The following is a 26,297-nucleotide window of genomic DNA, read 5'->3' on the forward strand; positions in this document are numbered from 1 at the left end:
TATTTGTAGTGAGGTGGATGGACCTAGAGTCCGTCATACAGAGTGAAGTAAGTCAGGAAGAGAAAAACAAAATATACATGTATGCTAACACATATATATGGAATCTAAAAAAAAAAAAAAAAAAAAGGTTCTGATGTACCTAGGGGCAGGACAGGAATAAAGACCCAGACATAGAGAATGGACTTGAGGACACTGGGAGGGGGAAGGGGAAGCTGGGACGAAGTGAGAAAGTGGCATGGACATATATACACTACCAAATGTAAAATAGATAGCTAGTGAGTAGCAGCTGCATAGCACAGGGAAATCAGCTCCGTACTTTGTGACCACCTAGAGGGGTGGGATAGGGAGGGTGGGAGGGAGATGCAAGAGGGAGGGGATATGGGGATATATGTACACATATAGCTGATTTACTTTGTTATACAGCAGCAACTAACACACCATTGTAAAGCAATTATACTCCAATAAAGATGTTTAAAAAAAAATTCCAGTGGGTATAAAGCCCCATTACATCCCCTTGTTATTTTCCTTTGTCTCTTTCTCTTTCTCCTTCAACCTTTTTTTTTTAATTTTAATTTTTTTGATAGAAAGCCCAGGCCAGCCTGCCTGCAGCCCTTGCTAGGCAGCGGAGGTGGCTCTGAGGGCCGGTCAGCCCTGGGTTCTGCACCTCTGATGCTAGAAGCAGACACAGGACTGTCCTGGGACTTTAGGGGGGACTCTTTACGGGTGTCCTGGGACTTTAGGGGGACACTGGCTCTTCAGGCGTTTCTTCTTCTCTACTGCTAGTCGCAAGGCCTGAAGGAGCTTGTCCTTGTTATTCAGGATGTTATATTCGGAGAGCTTCACCAGCTTGTCGAAGGCGGCCTCTGTGTACGTCAGCTCCTTGGTGGCGTAGGGAGATTTGGGACCATAGATGTCAACCTGGCCCTGCTCCAGCTCCTCGGGGCTTCGCTCCACACCTGGAGGAGCAGAAGGACTTGCTGTAGCCCCTTATCACGTGAGGTTGTAATGGTTTGTTTCTGCCCCTCTCCCTGAGGCCCACCCCTGCACACCCACAATAAAACGTGCCCATGTGCACACTCACACACGCAGATGCGCACGCACACCTCCTAGCCCACCAGGGCGAGGGACATAGCTTGCCCATCTCAGGACCTCCCTGGCACCGCACTGCGCCAGGCTGTGAATGACTGAAAGAGTAGAGCTTGACATCGGCGGCGCACGGGGGCATGGGGGGCTGTTCTTTCTCGCCGAAGCCAAGCTGGGCTCAGACAGGAGCTATGCCAGGCTTTCCCATTAGTGCTGTCAGGAGACTGCACATGTCTAAGAACAGGAGCTCTCCGTCCAAGACCAGTTGGGGTGCGACCTGAGCTCCCGGCGGCTTACCTGGGGCCTTGTACTTTTGGAAGGTGTCGCTGATGAGTGGGAAGAAAATCACAGTGGGGGCATCGGGCTCCTGGGAGCTCTCCATCAGGTAGCACTCCTTGAGGTTATCCTCCTCCTCCTGCACCTCATATTTGGGGAAGGGGATGTTCTGCTCGGTGCAGTACTTGCAGGTTTGTTTCATGGGCTGGAACATCACAGGAGGACATGTTTGAGTATCAGGAGGGGTGAGGGTGGGCAAGAAACACAGAATTCTTAGGTCCAGCTTTCCGATTTCCCCAGCTAACAACTCAGGTCTCCAACTGCTCTGCCTATGTGTGCTCTTTTTAGGACAAACCTGGATCCGGATGAAGAGCCAGGGGCAGTAGGTTGGTGTGTGTCCAACTGCAAGCTCCTTCCCCAAGTAAACTGGACAGAAGCCCTTCTGATGATGCTTCACCCACAGACCTGGAGATGTGGCTGGCTCCCTAAGAGGGTGACAGCCATGGCTGGCCAGGCTCCTGCAGGACACTCATGGGCTTTGGAACGTGACAGGGCCAGAAAGGACTCTGAAAGGGCATCTTTATAAACAGGACGTAACAGAAAAAGCAGCAGACTTGGAGTATCAGAATCCCCTTAGTTCTTCCCCGTTCTAAGCTCACTAGCTGTGCGATCTTAAGCAAGCCATTTACCCTCTCTGTGCCTCACCTTCCTCACCTATAACAGGAATAATAGCAGTTGTGCCATCTACCTCAAAGAGCTGGTGTAAGGATCAAGGGAGATCATGTGTAGGAAAGCATGTTGTCCCTTGTTTACAAACTTAGGTCATTATCATTGGTGTCATCCTTGTCATCTGTCTATACTCCTCTTTCCCTGGCCTCAGGATAGGACTGTATTAAAGTAGACCAGGGAGAGGAACCAAGATGGCAGAGTAGAAGGATGTGCTCTCACTCCCTCTTGCGAGAACACCAGAATCACAACTAGCTGCTGGACAATCATTGACAGGAAGACACTGGAACTCACCATAAAAGATACCCGACATCCAAAGACAAAGGGGAAGCCACAATGAGATGGTAGGAGGGGTGCAATCACAGTAAAATCAAATCCCTTAACTGCTGGGTGGGTGACTCACAGACTGGAGAACACTTATACCACAGAAGTCCACCCACTGGGAAGGTTCTGAGCCCTACATCAGGCTTCCCAACCTGGGGATCTGGCAACAGGAGGAGGAATTCCTAGAGAATCAGACTTCGAAGCCTAGTGGGAATTGATTGCAGGACTTCCACAGGGCTGGGGGGATCAGAGACTCCACTCTTGGAGGGCACACACAAAGCAGTGTGTGCATCAGGACCCAGGGGAGGGAGCAGTGACCCCAGGGGAGACTAAACCAGACCTACCTGCTAGTGTTGGAGGGTCTCCTGCAGAGGCGGGAGGGGTGGTGGCTGTGGCTCACCGTGGGGACAAGGACACTGGCAGCAGAAGTTCTGGGAAGTAATACTTGGCATGAGCCCTCCCAGAGTCTGTCCTTAGCCCCACCAAAGAGCCCAGGTATGCTCCAGTGTTGGGTTGCCTCAGGCCAAACAACCAAGAGGGAGGGAACCCAGCCCCACCCATCAACAGTCAAGCGGATTAAAGTTTTACTAAGCTCTGCCCACCAGAGCAACACCCAGCTCTACCCACCACCAGCCCCTCCCATCAGGAAACTTACACAAGTCCCTTAGATAGCCTCATCCACCAGAAGGCAGACAGCAGAAGCAAGAAGAATTACAATCCTGCAGCCTGTGGAACAAAAACCACATTCACAGAAAGATAGACAAGATGAAAAGGCAGAGGGCTATGTACCAGATGAAGGAACAAGATAAAACCCCAGAAAAACAACTAAATGAAGTGGAGATAGGCAACCTTCCAGAAAAAGAATTCAGAATAATGATAGTGAAGATGATCCAGGACCTTGGAAAGAGAATGGAGGCAAAGATCAAGAAGGTGCAAGAAATGTTTAACAAAGACCTAGAAGAATTAAAGAACAAACAAACAGAGATGAACAACACAATAACTGAAATGAAAACTACACTAGAAGGAATCAATAGCAGAATAACTGAGGCAGAAGAACAGAAAAGCGACCTGGAAGACAATGGTGGAATTCACTGCTGCAGAACAGAATAAAGAAAAAAGCACGAAAAGAAATGAAGACAACCTAAGAGACCTCTGGGACAACATTAAACGCAACAACATTCGCATTATAGGGGTCCCAGAGGAGAAGACAGAGAGAAAGGACCAGGGAAAATATTTGAAGAGATTATAGTCAAAAACTTCCCTAACACGGGAAAGGAAGTAGCCACCAAAGTCCAGGAAGCACAGCGAGTCCCATACAGGATAAACCCAAGGAGAAACACACCGAGACACGTAGTAATCAAATTGGCAAAAATTAAAGACAAAGGAAAATTATTGAAAGCAGCAAAGGAAAAACAACAAATAACATACAAGGGAACTCCCATAAGGTTAACAGCTGATTTCTCAGCAGAAACTCTACAAGCCAGAAGGGAGTGGCATGATATACTTAAAGTGATGAAAGGGAAGAACCTACAACCAAGATTACTCAACTCAGCAAGGATCTCATTCAGATTTGATGGAGAAATCAAAAGATTTACAGACAAGCAAAAGCTAAGAGAATTCAGCACCACCAAACCAGCTCTACAACAAATGCTAAAAGAACTTCTCTAAGTGGGAAACACAAGAGAAGAAAAGGACCTACAAAAACAAACCCAAAACAATTAAGAAAATGGTCATAGGGACATACATATCAATAATTACCTTAAACGTGAATGGATTAAATGCTCCAAGCAAAAGACACAGGCTTGCTGAATGGATACAAAAACAACACCCATATATATGCTGTCTACAAGAGACCCACTTCAGACCTAGGGACACATACAGACTGAAAGTGAGGGGATGGAAAAAGATATTCCATGAAAATGGAAATCAAAAGAAAGCTGGAATAGCTATACTCATATCAGATAAAATAGACTTTAAAGAATGTTACAAGAGACAAAGAAGGACACTCCATAATGATCAAGGGATCAATCCAAGAAGAAGATATAACAATTATAAATATATATGCACCCAACATAGGAGCACCTCAATACATAAGGCAACTGCTAACAGCTATAAAAGAGGAAATTGACAGTAACACAATATTAGTGGGGGACTTTAACACCTCACTTACACCAATGGACAGATCATCCAAAATGAAAATAAATAAGGAAACACAAGCTTTAAATGATACATTAAACAAGATGGACTTAATTGATATTTATAGGACATTCCATCCAAAAACAGCAGATTACACTTTCTTCTCAAGTGCTCATGGAACATTCTCCAGGATAGATCACATCTTGGGTCACAACTCAAGCCTCAGTAAATCTGAGAAAATTGAAATTATATCAAGCATCTTTTCTGACCACAATGCTATGAGATTAGAAATGAATTACAGGGGAAAAAACGTAAAAAACACAAACACATGGAGGCTAAACAATACGTTACTAAATAACCAAGACATCACTGAAGAAATCAAAGAGGAAATCAAAAAATACCTAGAGACAAATGACAATGAAAACACGATGATCCAAAACCTATGGGATGCAGCAAAAGGAGTTCTAAGAGGGAAGTTTATAGCTATACAAGCCTACCTCAAGAAACAAGAAAAATCTCAAGTAAACCATCTAACATTACACCTAAAGGAACTAGAGAAAGAAAACAAACAAAACCCAAAGTTAGCAGAAGGAAAGAAATCATAAAGATCAGAGCAGAAATAAATGAAATAGAAACAAAGAAAACAATAGCAAAGATCAATAAAACTAAAAGCTGGTTCTTTGAGAAGATAAACAAAATTGATAAACCATTAGCCAGACTCATCAAGAAAAATAGGGAGAGGACTCAAATCAATAAAATTAGAAATGAAAAAGGAGAAGTTACAACAGACACCGCAGAAATACAAAGCACCCTAAGAGACTACTACAAGCAACTCTATGCCAATAAAATGGACAACATGGAAGAAATGGGCAAATTCTTAGAAAGGTATAACCTTCCAATACTGAACCCGGAAGAAATAGAAAATAAGAACAGACCAATCACAAGTAATGAAATTGAAACTGTGATTAAAAATCTTCCAACAAACAAAAGTTCAGGACCAGGTGGCTTCACAGGTGAATTCTATCAAACATTTAGAGAAGAGCTAACACCCATCCTTCTCAAACTCTTCCAAAAAATCGCAGAGGAAGGAACACTCCCAAACTCATTCTATGAGGCCACCATCACCCTGATACCAAAACCAGACAAAGATACTACAAAAAAAGAAAATTATAGACCAATATCACTGATGAATATAGATGCAAAAATCCTCAACAAAATACCAGCAAACAGAATCCAACAACACATTAAAAGGATCATACACCACGATCCAGTGGGATTTATCCCAGGGATGTAAAGATTCTTCAATATACGGAAATCAATCAATGTTATACACCATATTAACAAATTGAAGAATAAAAACCGTATGATCATCTCAATAGGTGCAGAAAAAGCTTGTGACAAAACTCAATACCAATTTATGAAAAAAACTCTCCAGAACGTGGGCATAGAGGGAAACTACCTCAACATAATAAAGGCCATATACAACAAACCCACAGCAAACATCATTGTCAATGGTGAAAAACTGAAAGCATTTTCTCTAAGATCAGGAATAAGACAAGGGTATCCACTCTCACCACTATTATTCAACATAGTTTTGGAAGTTCTAGCCATGGCATCAGAGAAGAAAAAGAAATAAAAGGAATACAAATTGGAAAAGAAGAAGTAAAACTGTCACTGTTTGCAGATGACATGATACTATACAAAGAGAATCCTAAAAATGCCACCAGAAAACTACTAGAGCTAATCAATGAATTTGGTAAAGTTGCAGTATACAAAATTAATGCACAGAAATCTCTTGCATTCCTATACACTAATGAAAAATCTGAAGACAAATTAAGGAAACACTCTCATTTACCACTGCAACAAAAGGAATAAAATACCTAGGAATAAACCTACCTAGGGAGACAAAAGACCTGTATGCGGAAAACTATAAGACACTGATGAAAGAAATTAAAGATGATACTAACAGATGGAGAGATATACCATGTTCTTGGATTGGAAGAATCAATATTGTGAAAATGACTATACTACCCAAAGCAATCTACAGATTCAATGCAATCCCTATCAAATTAGCAATGGCATTTTGTACAGAACTAGAACAAATCATCTTAAAATTTGTATGGAGACACAAAAGACCCCGAATAGCCAAAGCACTCTGGAGGGGAAAAAACGGAGCTGGAGGAATCAGACTCCCGGACTTCAGACTATACTACAAAACTACAATAATCAAGACAATATGGTACTGGCACAAAAACAGAAACATAGATCAATGGACAAGATAGGAAGCCCAGAGATAAACCCATGCACCTATGTTCAACTAATCTATGACAAAGGAGACAAAGATATACAATGGAGAAAAGACAGTCTCTTCAATAAGTGGTGCTGGGAAAACTGGACAGCTACATGTAAAAGAATTAAATTAGAACACTCTAACACCATACACAAAAATAAACTCAAAATGGATTCGAGACCTAAATGTAAGACCGGACACTATAAAACTCTTAGAGGAAAACATAGGAAGAACACTCTTTGACATAAATCACAGCAAGATCTTTTTTGATCTACCTCCTAGAGTACTGGAAATAAAAACAAAAGTAAACAAATGGGACCTAATGAAACTTCAAAGCTTTTGCACAGCAAAGGAAACCATAAACAAGACGAAAAGACAACCCTCAGAATGGGAGAAGATATTTGCAAACGAATCAATGGACAAAGGATTAATCTCCAAAATATACAAACAGCTCATGCAGCTCAATATTAAAGAAACAAACAACCCAATCCAAAAATGGGCAGAAGACCTAAATAGACATTTCTCCAAAGAAGACATACAGATGGCCAAGAAGCACATGAAAAGATGCTCAACAACATCACTAATAACTAGAGAAATGCAAATCAAAACTACAATGAGGTATCACCTCACACCAGTTAGAATGGGCATCATCAGAAAATCTACAAACAACAAATGCTGCAGAGGGTGTGGAGAAAAGGGAACCCTCTTGCACTGTTGGTGGGAATGTAAATTGATATGGCCACTATGGAGAACATTATGGAGGTTCTTTAAAAAACTAAAAATAGAATTACCATATGACCCAGCAATCCCACTACTGGGCATATACCCAGAGAAAACCATAATTCAAAAAGACACATGCACCCCAATGTTCATTGCAGCACTATTTACAATAGCCAGGTCATGGAAGCAACCTAAATGCCCATTGACAGACGAACGGATAAAGAAGATGTGGTACATACATACAATGGAATATTACTCAGCCATAAAAAGGAACAAAACTGAGTCATTTGTTGAGACGTGGATGGATCTAGAGACTGTCATACAGAGTGAAGTAAGTCAGAAAGAGAAAAACAAATATCGTATATTAATGCATGTATGTGGAACCTAGAAAAATGGTACAGATGAACCGGTTTGCATGAGAGAAGTTGAGACACAGATGTAGAGAACAAACCTATGGACACCAATGGGGGAAAACCCCAGGGGGTTGGGGATGGTAGTGTGCTGAATTGGGCGATTGGGATTGACATGTATACACTGATGTGTATAAAATTGATGACTAATAAGAACCTGCTGTATAAAAAATAATAATAAAATAAATAAAGTAGACCAAAAAGCAGTTTCTTTCCCTTGAAAATCCAGAACTTTTCAAAAGGAAATAAATTAAAATAAATAAAAATCTCTGGTCCTAACTCTTTGGTGTAATTACATGGAGGCTCATACTTCCTGGTAGTGGGGAGACCATGTGATCACTTTGAACATAGGACATTACAAGCTCCTGAAGTGGTACAAAACTTTACAATTGACTGGGTTCTATTAAGGTTATTATTATTTTTTTTAATTAATTAATTAATTAATTAATTTTTGGCTGCATTGGGTCTTCGTTGCTATGTGCGGGCTTCTCACTTCAGTGGCTTCTCTTGTTACAGAGCACGGGCTCTAGGCACACGGGCTTCAGTAGTTGTGGCACGCGGGCTCAGTAGTTGTGGCTTGCGGGCTCAGCAGTTGTGGCTCGTGGCCTCTAGAGCACGGGCTCGGTAGTTGTAGTGCATGGGCTTAGTTGCTCCGCGGCATGTGGGTTCTTCCCGGACAAGGGCTCGAACCCGTGTCCCCTGAATTGGCAGGCAGAGTCTTCACCACTGTGCCACCAGGGAAGCCCTAAGGTTATTTTTTAAACTCTTTTTTATTTTGCAGCTAAAGAATTGCCAAATATGGGAAATGCTCAAATGTAAGAATAAAATTGGAATTAGCTCAGTGAATCTAGTAAACCCATTGCATGCGGGCCAGCGGGCTACGCCTCTGAGGTTTGGAGGTGTAACCTCCATCAGGGATGGTGGCTTGAGCTTCTCCGATGCTAAGTCTAGGAGCCTGTGGGGAGTGGGGCGGGAGCCTTTCTTTGCCAAACTTGCCTTTGTCTGGGACCCAGCACAGTAATTGAGGTGGATGATGAGGTCAGCTTTTCTCTCCGGCCTGAGGACGGGCGGGTAGCTGGAGTTGATGACGAATGCAGTGTCCAGCAGGCACAAGTGGTTCACGGACGCTGTCAGCTTGTTTGGGAAGCCATCTAGCACCGAGTCTGAAAGTCAAGGCTTGTGGTTATCCTCACTCCTTGGCGCCCTGATCTCAGCAGATGGTCAGAGGCACCTGGTGGGGATGGGATGCCCTGCCCGGAGCTCATCCACTTCAGCCTGGCCTCCAGCCCTCCCCTTGGCCAGCGTACCCGGTGAGTCCCAGTGTCCCCCTGGGTAGGCTGAAGAAGAACAGCATTATCTGGGGAGTTTAGCAAGTCTTTTATGGAACATGCACAGAAAGCCCACTAAGGCTCAGCCCCATAATTTGTGGTGCAGCAGGGGCTTAAGACTATCCTATAAATTAGTGCAGACCGTGGGCCCAGAGCCAGCTGCCTTTTCTGCCCCAGATAGTGAGGACAAAGATCATTAGCCTAGGCTCAAGCAGCCATTGCAGGCCGTGGCCAAGTAAAATACCAAAGATGGTGGAAAGTCAAATTTAGATCCTCAGCAGGGTAGGGAAGAAGTCTTGAGTTGAAGCTGCAAGACCACAGTTTAAGAGCCAGCTCTGCCACTCACCATTTGGAGGAGCCTGGGCTGGGCCGTTCCTGCCCAACTCCGGGGGCAGCACTTACATTAAAACGTGTCCCCAGGGGCTTCCCTGGTGGTACAGTGGTTAAGAATCCGCCTGCCAATGCAGGGGACACGGGTTTGCGCCCTGGTCCGGGAAGATCCCACATGCCGCGGAGCAACTAAACCTGTGCGCCACAACTACTGAGCCCACACGCCATAACTACAGAAGCCCACGTGCCTAGAGCCCGTGCTCTGCCGCGAGAGAAGCCACTGCAACAGGAGGCCCGCGCACCGCAACGAAGAGTAGCCCTCACTTGCCGCAACTAGAGAAAACCCGCGCACAGCAACGAAGACCCGACGCAGCCAAAAATAAATAAAATAAAATAAATACATTTTTTTAAAATGAAGAAAAAGAAAAAAGGTGTCCCCAGAACACAACTGTAGAAAGTCAGGGCCCATATTTCCCCAACTGTAAAATGGGGTCAACTTCTACCTGCTGGGATTGTTATACAGATGCTGTATAGAGTCATTGTACAGATTCAATTAATTAAATACACCACCACTCCACCTGTTGTTCAAGGCTTCACCAGATGTAGAATACACTATGGGGAGAGTCTGCCACTTGGGCCCAATGAACATGGGCAGAGGAGTTTTCTCATCCTTTCTCCCTCCACATCCACTTCCCCTTCCTCTAAACAGAGGTAGGCCTCAAGGGGCAGCAGGTAAGGTTACCCTTCCACGTGGAGAACTGGCCATTCTGGTAGTAGTCGGTGTGCATCTGCAGCCCCAGCAGGAAGTTGTGGAACTCAGACAAAAAGGCCCGGGAGGTGAGGATGTTGCGGAAAGTATTGGACAGCCATGACCCTGGCATCACCACCGTGGTGTCCAGCATGTTGGCATCACATTTAGGGATTTCAGGTAGGAGTGGCTCATCTTCTGCAGGGGAGGGGGGTGGATGGAGGACAGGTTACAGAGCTGGAGTCCCCAGATTGCCCAGGTGAAGCACCCCATGGTTGCCCTGCACCCAGGGGTCAGCCTGTAAGTGCAGTGCACACCTTCCTTGTCTAGTTCTCGGAGCCAGGAGGACCCAGGGGAGAGACATAGAACAGGGGCAGGGTAGAGGAGAAGGAGTGGGGTGACAGGCAAGGAGCGGTTCCAGAGAAAACAGAGAGTCCAGAAGGGTGACCTTTAACTGCATTCATAGATCCCCACCCTCTGCAGCTCTCCTGGGCACCGTGCAGCTCTTCCAAGCCTACCACACGGTGCATCCACTCCCCTGGGCCAGGCCAGAGTTGGCAAAGGTGTATCCAAATGCAATCACCCTCCTTTCCAGGCAGGGAAGACCCCCTAGCTGCCCTCCTATTTCCATGGGCCATAGGGATGAGGTTGAAACACCTGGCAGGTGGACTGCTCCTCAGTTGCTGATCCACCTTCCCCACCCTGCCATTGCCCAACCAGGAGGGGAAGCCAGTGGGTCACCCACCGATATCATGCACTCTCTCCCTTGTCCACCTGTGGAAAAACTCCTCCGAGGTGTGGGACAAATTCCAGGCATCGAGCAGGTTCAGGGAGAAGATGCTGCTCCACAGACCTAGGGAGCAGGACCAGCGGTGAGCTGCTGTGCCCAAGAGCCTCCAGGCCCACCCAAATACTGATTGATTCTGCCTTGGACTCGATGCCCCCTCCAAGTCAAGTTGCTCAGGGAGTGGGACGGGCTTTCATTTCCCTCTCCCCACAGTGCAGCTCGACATAAGTGACTCAGCTCTTCTCCGCTCTCCTCTTGAAACTGGAAGAGGGTATGAAGGCATATAAGGCACAGCCCCAGGAGAGACTTAATGCTGACAAGTGCAGGCTTCAAGTTCAAGTCCAGAAATCACCCCTTGCATCAGTTAACACACTAGTTTAGGACAGCGCCTGGCACATGGTGAACACTCAATAAATGTAACACCATCTCTTATTATGATTTAAAAAATGCAACACAGTAATAATACTACTCATGTGAAATCTTTCACATACATTGACCCATTTGAATCCTCCGTAAGGTTGGTTTTACTCTTAAGCCCAGTTTACAGATGAGAACACTGAAGCTCAGGAAGGTTAGGTAATTTGGCCTACTTTGCACAGCTAATAAATGAGGAACCAGAGTTCAAGTCCGAGTGTCTCACCTACAGATCTCTGAGCCACATGCTCAACAGCACAGGAAGGAGAGGCTGCCGGGGGCTGTGGGCTTCGGGGCTGACTTCCCAGAAGAAATGGAGCTTAAGTGGGACTTTCTGGGATGGGTTGGATTTGGGATAGATGGAAGGGAGGGGGAGGCAGACAACTAGTTTAAATAAGAGCATAACTGTTGTTGAGGCTGTAAAAATGGGTCCGTTTTTTGCGGTTGCCCTTTGACAGATGTACTTTGGGCTCTGAAGGGGAGAACTCTACAAGTGGACATCACAGTCAGGCCTCTGCACTCAGTTGGCCTGGCTTCTGGAGGACCAGGGAACATAGTGTTGGGAGCTGGGCCAGGCTTCCCCAGACACTCTGTCTTCACCCTGAGGTCCCCTCTGGCCCCTTGGATCCCAGGGGCTGGTTCAAGCCCCGGAAACAGGCATGTTGCTTCCTGGAACCAGGGAGAAGGGGGTAGAAGTTCCAGAAGCTTCCATCTCAGCCTGCAACTCCCAGTCTGGTTCTGAATGGACACCAGGGAGACGACTGGAGACCAGGACATTGGGAGAGTCCCCTTTGTTCCTCAGTGACCCAGGAGCCCCTGTCAGGTCCTTCTAGGCCCACAGGGTCACAGGGAGATCAGGGCAGTCTGGGAGGCTGGGAGGCTCCGGAGCCTCTCCTGGAATGAGGGTATGCTGACAAATGCCAGGAGGGTCACATGCCCAAGGGATAACCCAAACCAGCACCAGCACCTGGCACATGATCCTGGGGGAACAGACCGTGTCTCCTCGTCATTCCTCTAATCAAACGCGGAGCCTGTTCCGCATGGGGCAGGTTTCCCAGGGGCCTCCCCCAGCCAGGAGTCACCTAGCATGTAGCATATCCGCGACTCTGGGATCCTCCTCATCAGCCGCCCCATGAAGAACTCGGAGCCGAAGAGCTCGGTGGGAATGAAGGCTCCATACTTCTGCAGACCCACCTCGTAGGGGGAGAACTCGAACCACTCTGCACACGAAGCAGCAGGGCAGGGTGTCAGTCTCAGGCCGGGGCGGCCCCGCCCACCCTTCTCCCTGCGCGCGCCGTCTCCCCGGCCGCGAGGAGCCTGGGATGGGGAGGCCGCAGTTCCCCCGCAGGGCACAGGGGGGCGCCCGTGACCGGCTTGCTGGCCCGGCAAGACTCAGTGTTGCAAGCTGCACAGGCTCGTTTGCGCCTCATAAACCCGGACCAAAACCGGACCCCGAAGCAGGGCAGGTCTCTAGAGTCCCTCCATCCTGGCAGCTTAAGAAATGTCTAGGACTCTCTCCCTTCACGACCTTTATTTCCTCTATCCCATCAAATCTCTGCTCAGGGGAGCCACAGGACCCCTGCTGCCCACCGGCTACACGCGTCTGGGCAGAAGGGGGTAGCCAAGTGGATTTCTTCGGCTGTCAGCACATTCTTGCTGTGGAGGCTGGCAAAGGTATGGTGGCGGGATGTGTGCGCTGGGGTACTGAGTGCCTTTGCCTGCTGAGAAGGGACCCACCCCGCCCCGGGGAAATTGCTAGCCACCAGTGTTACCTCTGAAATCCTGGTTGCTTACATCATCCTTGACATTGATGGTGAGGTAGATAGGCAGGGGGTTCTGGCCCTGACACAAAGCAGCACGCTGATCTGACAGTTTGCATTCATATCTCTGTGTGGAAAAATAATGGTTAAGGAGAAGGAGCAGACAAGCAGCCGGGAAGCGGTGCAGAGTAAGAGGACAGTCTGGACCTCTGGCAGCCCACCAGGCTCCTGAGCCCACCAGGCTGCTCTGGAGGTCTCACCTGACACCAGTCAAAGCTACGCTTAAAATGTACCCAGAAAATGTTCCCTCATCCTTGGGCCGTTCATCACCCCAGACACATGGACAGGGTGGGACTGGATCTGCAGTTTAGAGCTGTCCTTCAGAGTCCTGGGGTTCTCCTCGAGTCTCAGGGACCAGAGAATGAAAAGGCGGGGGTGGAGGAGGCCACCACTGCCCCCTCTTCATCCTCATCACCTTCCACCCTACTCAAACCAGAGCAGCTCCATTTTTTTAAAAATCTGCTTTGCATGTTGGGCTCTCTCATAAATTCATTTGGGAGGGAAAAAAAAAGATTCTTCTTTTTAAACAAAAGATTTGGAAACTTGGCACCGGATGGCAGTCAAATTCCCTCTAAGCCCCCAGAGCACTAAGTGGTGTAATCAAAGTGGGAGTCCTGCAGATCAGCCTGGACCACAGGCCACCTCCCAAAGTGAATCAGCCAGTGTAGACAAGGCCAGTGGAGGCTTTAGAGGACGAGGCTCTGACCCCAGGCCAAGCAGCTGCCTGGTGGGTGACATCCATGGTTGCGCGAGTGTGTAAAGGCACAGAACCTGTGTGGGATGGTAAACATGTGTGGGTCAAACAACTCTTAGGCCTCCCTTGCAAGGCCAACAGGATGCCTGTCAGAACTGGGCCCAGAGATATGGGCACCACAGCAATGACCGTCATGGAAGGAGAGGAAGTTGCAGACTCGGGGAAGAGCCCAATCCACACTCATTGTCAAGGGGGCCTGAGGCAAAGGAGCTCCTGCCTTGGCCAGAGTGGAAGAGCAGAGGCCTCCTTCCATCAATCCTAGACTTGCTTTCCCAGGAACCTAGGCTCCTTCCTACACCAAACCCTGGGCAATGCTCAGACTCTAATGTTAAAAGCCTTGGAGCTTTCCTCCTCACCACATGGAGCACTAACTACTCTAAGAAATATTAACTGTTGACGAAACAGTTGATGAAATTCCCATTTAAGGAATAGCACAGAGCAGAGCCAGAATTCAAATCCTGTCCTGCCTGAATCCAAAAGCCAACACCCTCAGCCTCTGCCTGCCCTGCTCCATCATGTGGACAGAGTAGACAGTGGGTTATCAGAAAGGGCAGGGATTCATCAAAGGCTGTGAGTGCCCGCGTTTGAATCCCCACTGTCTAGCACAGTTCCTGGCATGCAGGAGGTACTTAATTTTGTTGAAAGAATGAATGGGGGAATGAATGAATGTTGAAGATGAGGTTTGGTCTGTCCTTGGTTGCTCAAATTGTCTGTGTTTTCTGGAAGAGGGGATCTACTAGAAAAGAATTTGCTGTCCCTCTTCCTTCTGGTAAGTTCTGATTTGAATTCTGAACTCTTCAGACACCTTTGGGAGTGGGGCAGACAGCCATAGCCCTGGATAGAAATTAGATGGGAAGCCCTACTCTGGGGTCAAGCAACAGCCAAAGTTGCTTCCACCCTGGGGTCTGGGCAGTCGGAAGGGTCCATGTGTTAGCTGAGCTCACCCTGATGTCCGGGATGGCAGCATCCCATGGGGATCCCACTGCCCTACCATGGCCCACATGGCTCTCACAGCAGCTGGGTCCCAACACAGGCTGCTTCTCTTCTTGGGCACACACTGCTCAGATCATTGGATATCAGAGCTGGAAGGAACCTCACTGGGCTCATCCTCCGTGTGGTGGCCATGAGAAGGGGCCCAGCAGACCTCCAACTACAGGAGTGTAATTGGCTGATGGCCCAGCTACCGTGCTCTGAAATCCAGGGCTGAGTTTGTTCTAAGGCCACACTTCCCACTGGGCTGGTCCCAGCCCATGACTGAGCGTGGCAGGGATCCTGAGGCAGGCCCACTGTGGTGGAGGGGAGGGGGCGGTGCCAGACTCCTCTGATGGCCAACTTGGCTGGGGAACTCTGCAAGGTCACTGTGCTGACCTTTCAGACCGCACTGTGGGCTAGGATGCTTCCACCTGGCCTTTCCTTCCCTCTCTCCTCCACTTGGGGTCAGGCTTACATCACACTCTGATGGCTCCCTCCCCATTTTCTCTCACAGGTTCTCAGAGGGCCCGCTGCCTCTCGGAAAGGTTGCACCTAAGTCACCCTGATGTGAGGGTTTCAGTCATACTCCAAAGGGACTCGGGAAGACAATCCCACCATCTGCCTGCATCATGCGTTCTAATGCCTCATGCTTCTTAAGGCCCAGGGGTGCATCTGCAGGGTCTAACCTAACTCCCTCCTGCTGCGATGTACCTCCCGGTGCCCCAGTGAAGGCGGAGGGCTGGGCATCAGCCCAGGGGAAGCTGAGCACCTACCTCGTCCCCCAGACAGGCCTCGACCAGCAGACCCCAGAAGTCTGTGAAGGTGACTTTGTAGCCTTCCTGCCTGCGCTGCTGCAGCTCCTCCCGGAATTTGAGGAGCTGATCTGGGAACAGAGCGGGCGTCTTGTCCTTGACTACGTGCCTCCGCGCCTCGAGGATGGCAAGCTCCAGGTTTTTGGAGGACCAGTCAGGGTCACGGTACAAGGTAGCCATGGTCCTGGAGAGAGACAGGCGTGGCTGAGAGAGCTGAGCCAGCCCTGGTCAGATGGACCCTGGACCCTGGCAGGAAAGGAGGTGGGTAGGTCATGGGAAACCCTCACCTGCCAGGAGAGGAGCCTGGAGGAAATGGGGTGAGGCCCAGTCAGGGAGGGGAGAACATTCTTACTCAAAGTCACAATTGCTGCCATTTCTTGACTGCCTGCCGTGTGCCAGGTGGAGCACAGTGCTTAACAGTGAAGATTCTGGACCCAGATCTTCCTGGGTTCAAAACCAGACTCTGCCACTCACCAGCCATGGGATCTGGGCAAGGTACCTAACTGCTCCTCACCTCAGTTTTCCCATCTGTGGATTGGGGAGAAGGATGATAACTGTACCTACCTCACAGCGTTATTGTGAAGATGACATGAGTCAATGTAAAATGATTAGGACAGTACTGGGCACGAAGTAAGTGCTGGGGCCAGCATTTGACCCCAGGCTTTGCTGATTCCAAATCCTGGACTCTTCCCACTCTGCCACATTAATTCCCATAATTGTGATGCCAGCTAAGACTTACTTCCCCTTCTTCTTCTTAACTTCTATGTGGGCAGTGGGGAGGAGTAAAACAAAGATAGATATCCCCCTAGCCCTGGGTCTTTGCCTCTGTCTGCCTCTGCTTGGCCTGGACCCGGCTTTTCTCAGTCTAGGTCAGGACAGCACCCAGGAATCCCCCTCCCCACAGTGGACCTGGTCTACAGCTGCACAGCTGTCTGAGCAGCGGCCTCTCCCTTCAGGAGATTTCTTCAACAAAAAGTACCCTGCTCTCCATAAGGTTCACGCTGTTACTTTCATACCTTTAAAAAGCTTTAAAAAAAACATTACAAATGATTGATTTTGATTTTACAAAATTCCTTCCCAGTGCTTTCCCAGGCCAGGAGACACCCTACCCCCACCCCAGCTGGGTCTGAGTTCCTCCCAGTTTCCTGCCTGGCCCAGAGGTAGGCCAGGAGGATGCAGGTGCCCCTCTACCCTGGTGCAAACAAGTTTATCTCCTTAACCTACTTCCCATGGGCAGCGGTTTATCGGTGAGATTAAGAATGTGGGTCCCCCCCCCCCAAAAAAAGAATGTGGGCCCTGGACTCAGACAGCCTGGGTTGAAATCCCAGCTCTACCGCTCATTAGCTGAGTGACCCTGGGCAAATTCCTTTCTTTCTCCAGCTGTAAAATGAGCATAATGACAACATCATCCTCATAGTCTTCTTGTGAAGAAGAAATGAGATAGTCCATTGGAAGCAGTCACCTCAGCGCTCCGTGCAGAGGCAATGCCCGTAATCATCAGCTATCCTTCTGTCCCACCTGGGCTGAGCCTCGGGGCCTCTGGTGCACCAGGAACCCTTGGTTTTCTTCACACCCACCCCCTCAAATGAAAGTTACCCAGAGCCCCTCCAGGATGAGGGACACAGCTTGGGACGTTGAGGGCTCTGAGGCCCACTAGTTACACACAGAATAAGATGCAGCCCTGGCTGAGAGGATGTGGGTAGTCACAAGGCCTGGGTCACCCTAGACCAGGGCTGCATTACGACTTTGGTGGGCCCCTTCCACCATAAAAATATTAAAAATTATCTTCTATGACTGTTATATAAAGAAAAATATAGTGATATATTACTATATATTAAAACACTTTCTTCAACCTAGGTTTCTTTTAAAGAACTTAAAAGAAATTACAACATCTTTGTGGGCCGCCAGCGGCATCGTGAATCCCAGGTGCCGTGGCTGCTGTGGAGAAGCCGGCCTCGTGCTGGCCTCACCTGTCAGGGGAGCTAAGGGCTCACCCTCCCTGCTCACCAGCAAGAGTGAGGATGGGAGCCCGAGGACGCCTGCAGGGCAGAGGGAGCACGCAGGGCTGGGGGTGGGCTGGAACGTGGCAGCCAGAGCAGCGGGCCAGCTCCACCCACCCCAGGAGACCTGGCACAGTCTGAGAGAGGGCAGCTGCTGGGGAGATGCACCAGTGGCACCAGTGGTTCACTCATAACTGGCTGCCACGCTCCTGGGACCCTGCCATAGTCATGGAGTCATGACCAACACGTGTCCCTGGTGTACCCAGTACTGGGAGAGCATCTCACAACAACCCCATGAGGTCAGGGCTATTACTATCCCCACTTTACAGATACAGAAAATGAGACTCAGAGAAGTTCAACTGCATTCCCAAGGTCACACAGTGGTGAGGGGTAGAGCTGCCCAGGTGTCACGAGTCACTCTACTTGGGGCGGATGAGCTTTACCAGAGACCCCACCCCCGCCCGCCGGCCAGGCTGTTGGCTGCTCGCTCTGGGCTTCACCAGTCAGTGGCCCCCCGCTCCTTACCAGGTGGCCCCTGACAGGCCAGTGATGTAGCTGGCACAGTTCAGAATGTTCAGCTTCTGCAGCCCCAGCAGGTGGCCATACATGGCAGTCATGGATCTTGTCCCACCCCCAGTGGCCATGATGGATATCAGTGGGACCTGGGGGCACATGGAGGCAGACTGCTGGGGCAATGCTGGGTAGGAGAAGACTTGGAGAGACAGGAGCTTAGAAATAACAGCGGAAGAGGAAGAGCTGGCTACAGAGAACAGAGAGTGGGGACTGAGTGACCTGAAAACTGCCTTTCACAGAGTGTCAAGCCGCCTGGTAGGTCTAGAACTGGACCTTAGTTCCAAACCCAGTGGTCGGTGTTGGGCTTGGTAAATTAGAAGGCCATGGCTGGAAGGGTTCTTGGCACTATTAATCTAGCTCTCAGTTAACAGGTGATGAACTGGGGCCAGAGGGCTGGGTGGCTCGCTCAAGAGCCCAGCTAGCGTGTGATTCCCTAACGGCTGCAAATCAGCACCTGCCGTAGAGGGATTGGATGTCAGGCTCAGGCCTGGCACATGGTATGTGGTCCCTATAGACCATATGTGTAAAAGCAGGGGTAAATGGATTTTTGATGTGGGAAGGAGCACAGTTGTCACCTCTGGGTTTACTTAGGTTTAAGATGTCCTCAGTGTGTTTCCCTATAGATGGGAGAGTGAGGCGTGGAGTCTTTGCCAAGACTCACTCAGTTTTCATCTGAGTGGGGACTGTAAGATGTACTGTCGGCCGAAGCCCCATCACAGCCCTCCTCAGGGACGAGGTCTCTGTCTACACCTGTGGTTGGCCTCTGAAGTGCGGGCTCTCCGAGGGCTGACCTGCTGCTCAGGGGAGTGTGAGCCTCAGCCCCTACCAGGGAGGGGACAGAGGGCTCTGGCAAAGGTACCATCATCTACCTGTGCGCAGAAGCTGGGCCTGCGTGAGGAAGCTGTCTCTCTCCAGCCCCCCACTGCTGTTCGTTCTCTGTGTGTGTGTGTGTGTGTGTGCACGCGCGTGTGTGCATGTGTGTGCGCGCACGTGCGCATACATTTATGGGAAGGGAGAATTGAAGAATGAAAGGCCCAGGGCCTTTTGGGTGGAGGTGTGTAGAATGTGGGTGGTGGTGGAGCTTCCAGTGTTTTCCTGGCTGGGGAAAGGATGCCACATTGTCCCGTGTAGATAAGACATCATTCATCATCTCAGGATCTGTTAGCGCACGGGGAGCAGCAGCTGGGGCTCCTTCCTTTCTCTCTACTCTGCCCTTCCTGCCCCTTGCGAACACACAACTGAACCACATCCAGCACAGCCAGTCACCTGGGCACCTGGAACCTCAGCAGTAAGGGCCACCAGGAAAGGCAGTGCTGAGGCTGCCCTGGGGCAAGGGAGGGACTGCAGGGGGCAGCTGGCAGGCACAGTGTTCGAAGGACAAGCCTGGCTCTGAGCGGACCTCTGCTCACCCACCTCGTCTGCCTGCAGGTCCTCCTCCAGCTGCAACACCTGCTTCAGCGCCTCAGCCACCACCACCCTCCGCTTCTGCAGGAACTCCAGCTCTGCCTGGCACAGGCTGAAGCCTAGCCGCACGTCCAGTGCCTCGGAGCTGTGGGGACAGAGGAGCTTGGCTTAGCAGGTCTGTAGACTCCACCTCCATGGAGAAGACATGGCTTTAGGGTCAGTTGGACCTAGGCTTGAAGACTGGTTCTGCCAGGAATCACCTTTGTGACCTTGGGCCCCTGCTTTCTCATCTGTAAAATGGGGCTAATCGTGCTTAACTCCTGGCACTGTCTTCAGCACTTAATGAGATAACAAATGTAAAGCCCCAAAGCCTTAGCTGGTGGACCATAAGCAGGTACTCAACACAATTAGGGACTTACTGAACCTCTGCCTCTTCAACGAGATCTGGAAAGTCTTGAAAGCCTTCCCCCAGGCACCTTCTAGAGCCCAAGGCCAGACATGGGTGACAAGAGGCCCTGAGATCCTTTTGGCCAGTCCCTCTGAATAAGGCTCTACAGTAGGGCTCTTCTGAGCTGGATAAACAAGGTCCTGTTCTCATGGAGCTCATATTCCTTGGTGAGCTTTTCCTGCTCCCAGAGTAAAAATCATCCTGTGTGACAAAAACCCTTCACATCCCTGATCTCACCCTGTCACCCCCACAGGTCTGCAAGGTGGGTGGGGCAGGAAGAGCATGCCCAACGCTTGCCCTCTTTTTATCACATCCCTGATGTGAGCAAGTCCAGGCTTCTGGCCTGGCATCCAAGCCCCCACCTGATCTGTCCAACCTCACCTCCTGCTACTTCCTGGAAGGGTCCATCGGCTCTCAGAGCCCAGGAGTAGTCTGGGTTCTGAGCCTCCTCCCTCTGCCCATCAACATCCCTTGCATTCCAAGGCCCTCCTCCCCAGTGACTCCAGGAGAATGGACCTTGACAATTTCCAGCCTGAGTCTTAGTGACCCTGGTAACTATAAAGGTCACATCTCCTTGAAGGTAGAGCCTGGGAGCTCTCTCATTATGTTTCCTTCATGTCTGGTATAGGCCTGCAGACACAGCTGTGAGGAAATCTTCCCTTGGCCTCAACAAGGAATGAATAATAAAACAGCAATAATAGTAACATTTGTTGATATTTTCTGAGTTTCCCACTTCGCAGATCACTGATTTCTTCACATGTGTTATCTCACTGGATCCTCAAAGCAACCCAATGATAGACAGTACTCCTGGTATTGCTCTAATTTACAGGTGAGAAAAACTGAGGTTTAGAGAGCCTTAATAACTTGACCAAGGACAAACAGCTATCAAATTGTAAATGGAAAGTACAGTCACTTGATTTTCAACAAGGGTGCCAGGACAATTCAAAGGGGGAAAGAACAGTCTTTTCACCAAATGATGCTGTGACAACTGGATATCCACATGCAAAAGAATGAAGTTGGACCCCTATTTCACACTGTATATACAAATTAACTCAAAATTGATCATAGACCCAAATTGAGAGCTAAAACTATAAAACTCTTAAAAGAAAACATGGGAGTAAATCTTCATGACCTTCGATTAGGCAATGGTTTTTTAAATATGTCACCAGAAGCACAAGTGACAAAAGAAAAAAATATACATACACTGAAGTTCACCAAAATTGAAAACTTCTGTGCTTCAAAGAACACCATTAAGAATGTGAAAGACAATCTCCAGAACAGGAAAAATATTTAGAAATCATATATCTGACAAGGGGCTTGTATCTAGAATATACAAAGAAATTTTACAAGTTAACAATAAAAGGCAAGTCACCCACTTTAAAAATGGGTAAAGGATTTGAATAGATATTTCTCCGAAGAAGATATAGAAATGGCCCATAAGCCTGTGAAAAAATGCTCAACGTCCCTGGCCGTCAGGGAAATGCAAATCAACACCACAACAAGATACCACTTTAAGTCCCTAAAGATAAATAAGTCAGAGGGACAGACCGAAAGAGGGCACTTTACCAGGGTGTAGACTTCATGTGTAATTCACAATTCTTGTTCTGGGAATTGAAAGATGAAAAGTTTGTCAGGGATGACAGCTCAGAGCCAAGTGGTCCCAACCAAATAAGGGGAGACTCACCACACCGTGCCCGCCCCCACCCCGGGACGCTTGACTTAGCGCATGCGCATGCAGCGCCCCGCCCGCGCATGCGCACACAGGTTCTCTTCTGGACGTCTCTCGCTCCCAACCTGGCTCAGCTTCCACACTCTGTCTTTGGCTCCACAATGCAGCTCAGCAGTCTTCTATCCCCCAAGACTCCTGTACCCTGCCTGAGAGACCCGCCGCAAGCCATGCTTCCCGCCGGGCTCCCCAGGCTGTCCCCGTCTCCCTTCCACAGGCACTCCAGGCTACGCTGCTCAGGGACCCCTTCCCAGACCCAGGCCCTCACCACAGGCAGGGTCACCGCCTGGCCGTCAGGGAGGCAATCCAGGGACTGGCACACAGGGTCGTTCTTGCACGCACTGCAGCAGCAAAGCTGGAAGGATGGGCCGTTTCGTGAGGGGAGGGGCTCCTCCCAACTCGAGTCTGAACCAGCCCCTAACCCCCTACTGTCGCAGCCTCCTACCACAGAGCTCCACTGGCTCTTGGGCACCTCCACGTGGACCTGGGGCTGGAAGTACTTGGGGTAGTGGAAGCAGGCAGGGTTTGGGCCGCAGGGCTCCAGGCAGTGTGAGATGTGCTGGGTGTGCTCGAAGGACTCCGTCACTGTCACCGGGAGGCCCTTCACTGGAAGAGAGGACAAGAGGGCTGAGACCCCTGGGAAGCCTCCCACTTCCCACCCCAACTCGGCCCAATAAAAGGCCTAGGGGAGGCACCCAGGACAGGGGTTTAGAATTACCGAGGGCATTGGTTAAAATGCCCCAGAGAGTCTCATTCTGAAGGGCCAGGCGGGGCCCAGGAATCTGCATTTTACAAGGCTTTTGTGTGTGTGTGTGTGTGTGTGTGTGTGTGTGTGTGTGTGTGTGTGAGGTCTGAGAGGCTGAGTTTTCTGGACTAGTCCTCCTAGGTTCTGCTCCTCCACAAGGTGCCCCGAAGTTACCTTCCCACTGCACTGAAAGCAGGCCCTCTCCTTGCTGCCAGTTTGGGGGCAGAACCTCTTCCTTCCCCCTCCCTCCCCCATGCCAGTTGGGCTGTGCCGCTCTCCTCTCTGCAGACAGGGCTGGAAGCCTTGCATGGGGGGGATGGGGTGGAGTGGTGAGAAGGAGAGTCGCGTATTTGCGGATCTCTTAGGTCCCTGCCAGCTATAAAATGCGTTCCCCATGGAGCCCAGGGCAGCCATGGAGCAGCCAACTCTGGTGTTGACAGGGTTGGGAAGTGGCACTGTCCTCCCCACCCCCCAGCAGGCAGAGGTAGTCAAAGGGCTCACCTTTCCTATTCTTCTGTCTCCTGGATTCTGCATGAACCTCCAGGCAGGACATTTGTCGAGACTGAAACAAAGGAAGGGGAGGTCATTTTGAGCACAAGCTTCCGGGGATGCTCTACCAGGCCACAAACTCCCAAAGACTGATTTTCGGGGGAGAGATTTCCTTGAATCCTGAGGCTTTAGATGCATCTAATTGAAATGGCTGTACCAACAGCCTAATTATGAAAATCTTTTTCATTCTGAACTTGTGCTTATAGAGAGATTGGAGTTGGGGGAAAATGGGACGAGACTGATTCTGAGAGTGGGTGCTTTATTAGGGAGGTTGCTGAGGTCATCGTTTTGGGAGATGGGATGCTGGTCCAGGTGTTTCCTCCCCAGGAGCAGGAGCCCAGCTGCTGCCCCCACCACTGCCCGCACCCCCTTTGTCTGGCTTCAGTTAGTCTGACTCCTAGTGGGCTCTGGGACAAGGGCCCAAGTTGGGCCTGGTTTTCCCTCCCACAGTTCTGTTCCCAAGAGCAGCAGCCACAGGCGGCCTCTGGAGCCACAGGCGCCTGGAAGGACAATTACCACCAGCACGCCATTCGTGATGAGACTCTCAGGTGGAGAGGGGCTGAAAAACAAAATGAGAACTCCTGGTCAGTCATATCGTTCTTTCTAAAAATTTATTTTATTGAAGTATAGTTGATTTACAACACTGTGTTAATTTCTACTGTGCAGCAAAGTGGCTCAGTTATATACATTCTTTTTCATATTCTTTTCCAGTATGGTTTATCACAGTATATTGAATATAGTTCCCTGTGCTATACAGTAGGACCTTGTTGTTTATCCATCCTATATACAATAGTTTGCACCTGCTAATTCCAAATTCCCAATCCAACCCTCCTCTACCCCCTCTTCCCCTTGGCAACCACAAGTCTATTCTCTAAGTCATATCATTCTTGACTGATTTCTCACAAGGCTGACGAACAGCCTACATAGGGTCAATAAGGAGATAGCAGAGCCTTCTTAATCCTTGTGAAAAATATTGGCTTAAGAAACCTTAGATCTGCAGATCGTCAAGGAGAAAACTGGCATACATTTTAAATAGAATGTCCAGGAAAAAAAAAAAGATTTCTAAGTTAGAGGGAGTAGAAGAGTTTCTTTTCTTTTTCTTCCTTAAAGGATAGCTGTTCTTTATGTCCAACCAGATGCAACTGCATGGAGTTATGAGGATAAACAGGTTGCAAGAAAAGGCCAGAGCCCACCATCTGGAGCAAATGTAAACAGTTCTGGTAGCAAAACGGACTCATCCTATTTAATTTGTGCATTTAACAAATAGTTTTGACCCAGCTAGAGAGGGGCCTGGTGAGTGTGAAATGTCCTTGTGTTACAAAGCTGAGAAAGCCTCCAAGGTTACAATTCGCCTAGGGGAGTCCACAGCCTCCCTTGTCAAAATGAAGCCCAAGATGACTGTGTTTCCATATCAACTCTGATTACCAATGCTGACGTATTTCATTTTGTAAGCCACTTTCTAATTCACCCAAGGAATGTTTTTCCCCCTAAAAGTCCTGTCAAACCAAGAACTGAAGGAGAGGGCCCAGATTTTCTTTAATATGAAACAAATAAAGTTGATTTTAATTTGTCAAATTTAATTTAAATTTTAATTTAAGTTGATTTTAATGAGGCACCTCAAATAGTTCCAAGACCCCCTATGCAGAGGATTCTCCGAGTGGAATTTGACAAGCCCTCTTGTTCTTGTTCCTGCCTCTCATTGTCCCCCTGTCCCTGGGCTGTTAATAAGTCCAGGGGACTCAGTTCTGCCAGGGTTAAGAAGCTGGCTGCCCAATCACAAGGCACACTGCTGCCCCAGGGCAGGCTTGTCCCCTCCCGGCAGGAACCCTACTCCCCTCCCTCACCGCCCTTTCCTCTCCTTTCTCTCTCTGTGTCCTCTTCTTCCCACACTCCAGCTCTGTGACCCAATTCCACTTGAGTCCACGGCACAGTCATACCTCCAGGACCCTGGACCTTTTTCTTAATTGGACATGATGAGAATTAACCCCACATCTCTGTCCTGAGCCTCCCCTTGACTTGGTTCCAGAGTTGACTGCAGAGGGGCATGGCCTCTGCTTCAGGCCAGGTTTGGGGGAGTTTGTTCTAACAGTCCTGGGTCCAGGAGGAGACGCCTTGGTCCTGACCTCTTTCTTAGCGTGGCCTCAAGAAGGCCCCATCCCCATGGTGGCAGGAAGTCTTCCCAGAGGCCACTCTCAGAAATGCTGGGGAGCTGAGGCAGGTGATTTGGCCAGAGTACTAGATCTTTAAAGCAATACTGACATCAGCAGACCTGGATGAGAAGGGGTGGGGTCCAGGCACCTATGAGATTTAGAAGTTCCCAAGTGATTCTGATGCACAGTGAGGAGCGTCAAGGGTGGGAGTAGAAGTGGGTGTGGGGAACTGCAGAAAGGAGGACCCAGCTGTACAATGCCTGTGCCCAGAAGCTGCTTTGGGGTCAGGACCTTGGTGGAATCCTGGGGGGTTGGGTCCTACTCACCTCTCCTCCAGCAGGAACTCCACCTCCAGCTCCTCCATGCCCTGCAGGGGGAGGAGGAGACTGCAGTTGTGAGCTGTGTCTACGCCTCTCTGCAGACCAGGATCCTGTGCCATCCCAGGAGACCCTGTGGACCTGCCCCTGTCCTTCGCACATGGCTGTCCTGCTGTCTTGGCGTGGGGGCAGCTGCTCCTGGCTCTTTTTGTCCCCTCTGCCTCCCTCTGTCCCCAAGTCTTTGATATCAGGAACATCACTGACCACCCAGGGGAGGGTCAGGGTGTGGAGTTGACCCCTAGACCCAGCAGGTAAATCTCTCTGCCCCAGAACATTTTCCTTTCATCCTCTCCCTCCAGCTTCCATTGCTCCCCTTCTCCTCCAAGGGGCTCAGGGCCTGGGGCAAGGGAGATATTGTCCCCAGCAAGCTCAACTCTGAAGGCTAGGAGCCCCTT

At 49.3% G+C, this 26,297-nt stretch overlaps 1 protein-coding gene across 2 annotated transcripts in view; it reads right to left on the reverse strand.

Annotated features, from left to right (window-relative positions):
* Nucleotides 1-457: 457 nt before the first annotated feature.
* PLA2G4E (phospholipase A2 group IVE) overlaps nucleotides 458-26,297 on the reverse strand; it is a 42,477-nt gene continuing 16,637 nt past the window's right edge. For both annotated transcript variants that reach the window (XM_027083997.1, XM_027083998.1), the window contains exons 5-20: nucleotides 25,852-25,892; nucleotides 23,892-23,934; nucleotides 23,328-23,388; nucleotides 22,527-22,687; nucleotides 22,350-22,436; nucleotides 21,922-21,959; nucleotides 19,917-20,052; nucleotides 18,456-18,592; nucleotides 15,892-16,114; nucleotides 13,345-13,459; nucleotides 12,655-12,792; nucleotides 11,117-11,224; nucleotides 10,366-10,569; nucleotides 8,962-9,128; nucleotides 1,381-1,564; nucleotides 458-956 (exon numbers count right to left, since the gene is read on the reverse strand). In XM_027083997.1, the coding sequence (XP_026939798.1) occupies nucleotides 718-956; nucleotides 1,381-1,564; nucleotides 8,962-9,128; nucleotides 10,366-10,569; nucleotides 11,117-11,224; nucleotides 12,655-12,792; nucleotides 13,345-13,459; nucleotides 15,892-16,114; nucleotides 18,456-18,592; nucleotides 19,917-20,052; nucleotides 21,922-21,959; nucleotides 22,350-22,436; nucleotides 22,527-22,687; nucleotides 23,328-23,388; nucleotides 23,892-23,934; nucleotides 25,852-25,892 (2,082 nt within the window). In that variant the 3' untranslated portion in view covers nucleotides 458-717. The remainder of the gene's footprint in view (nucleotides 957-1,380; nucleotides 1,565-8,961; nucleotides 9,129-10,365; nucleotides 10,570-11,116; nucleotides 11,225-12,654; nucleotides 12,793-13,344; nucleotides 13,460-15,891; nucleotides 16,115-18,455; nucleotides 18,593-19,916; nucleotides 20,053-21,921; nucleotides 21,960-22,349; nucleotides 22,437-22,526; nucleotides 22,688-23,327; nucleotides 23,389-23,891; nucleotides 23,935-25,851; nucleotides 25,893-26,297) is intronic.

The sequence above is a fragment of the Aethalodelphis obliquidens genome, unplaced genomic scaffold (assembly GCF_003676395.1).
Source record: "Aethalodelphis obliquidens isolate GAN/ISIS:26980383/991018 unplaced genomic scaffold, ASM367639v1 scaffold51, whole genome shotgun sequence".
NCBI lineage: Eukaryota > Metazoa > Chordata > Mammalia > Artiodactyla > Delphinidae > Aethalodelphis > Aethalodelphis obliquidens.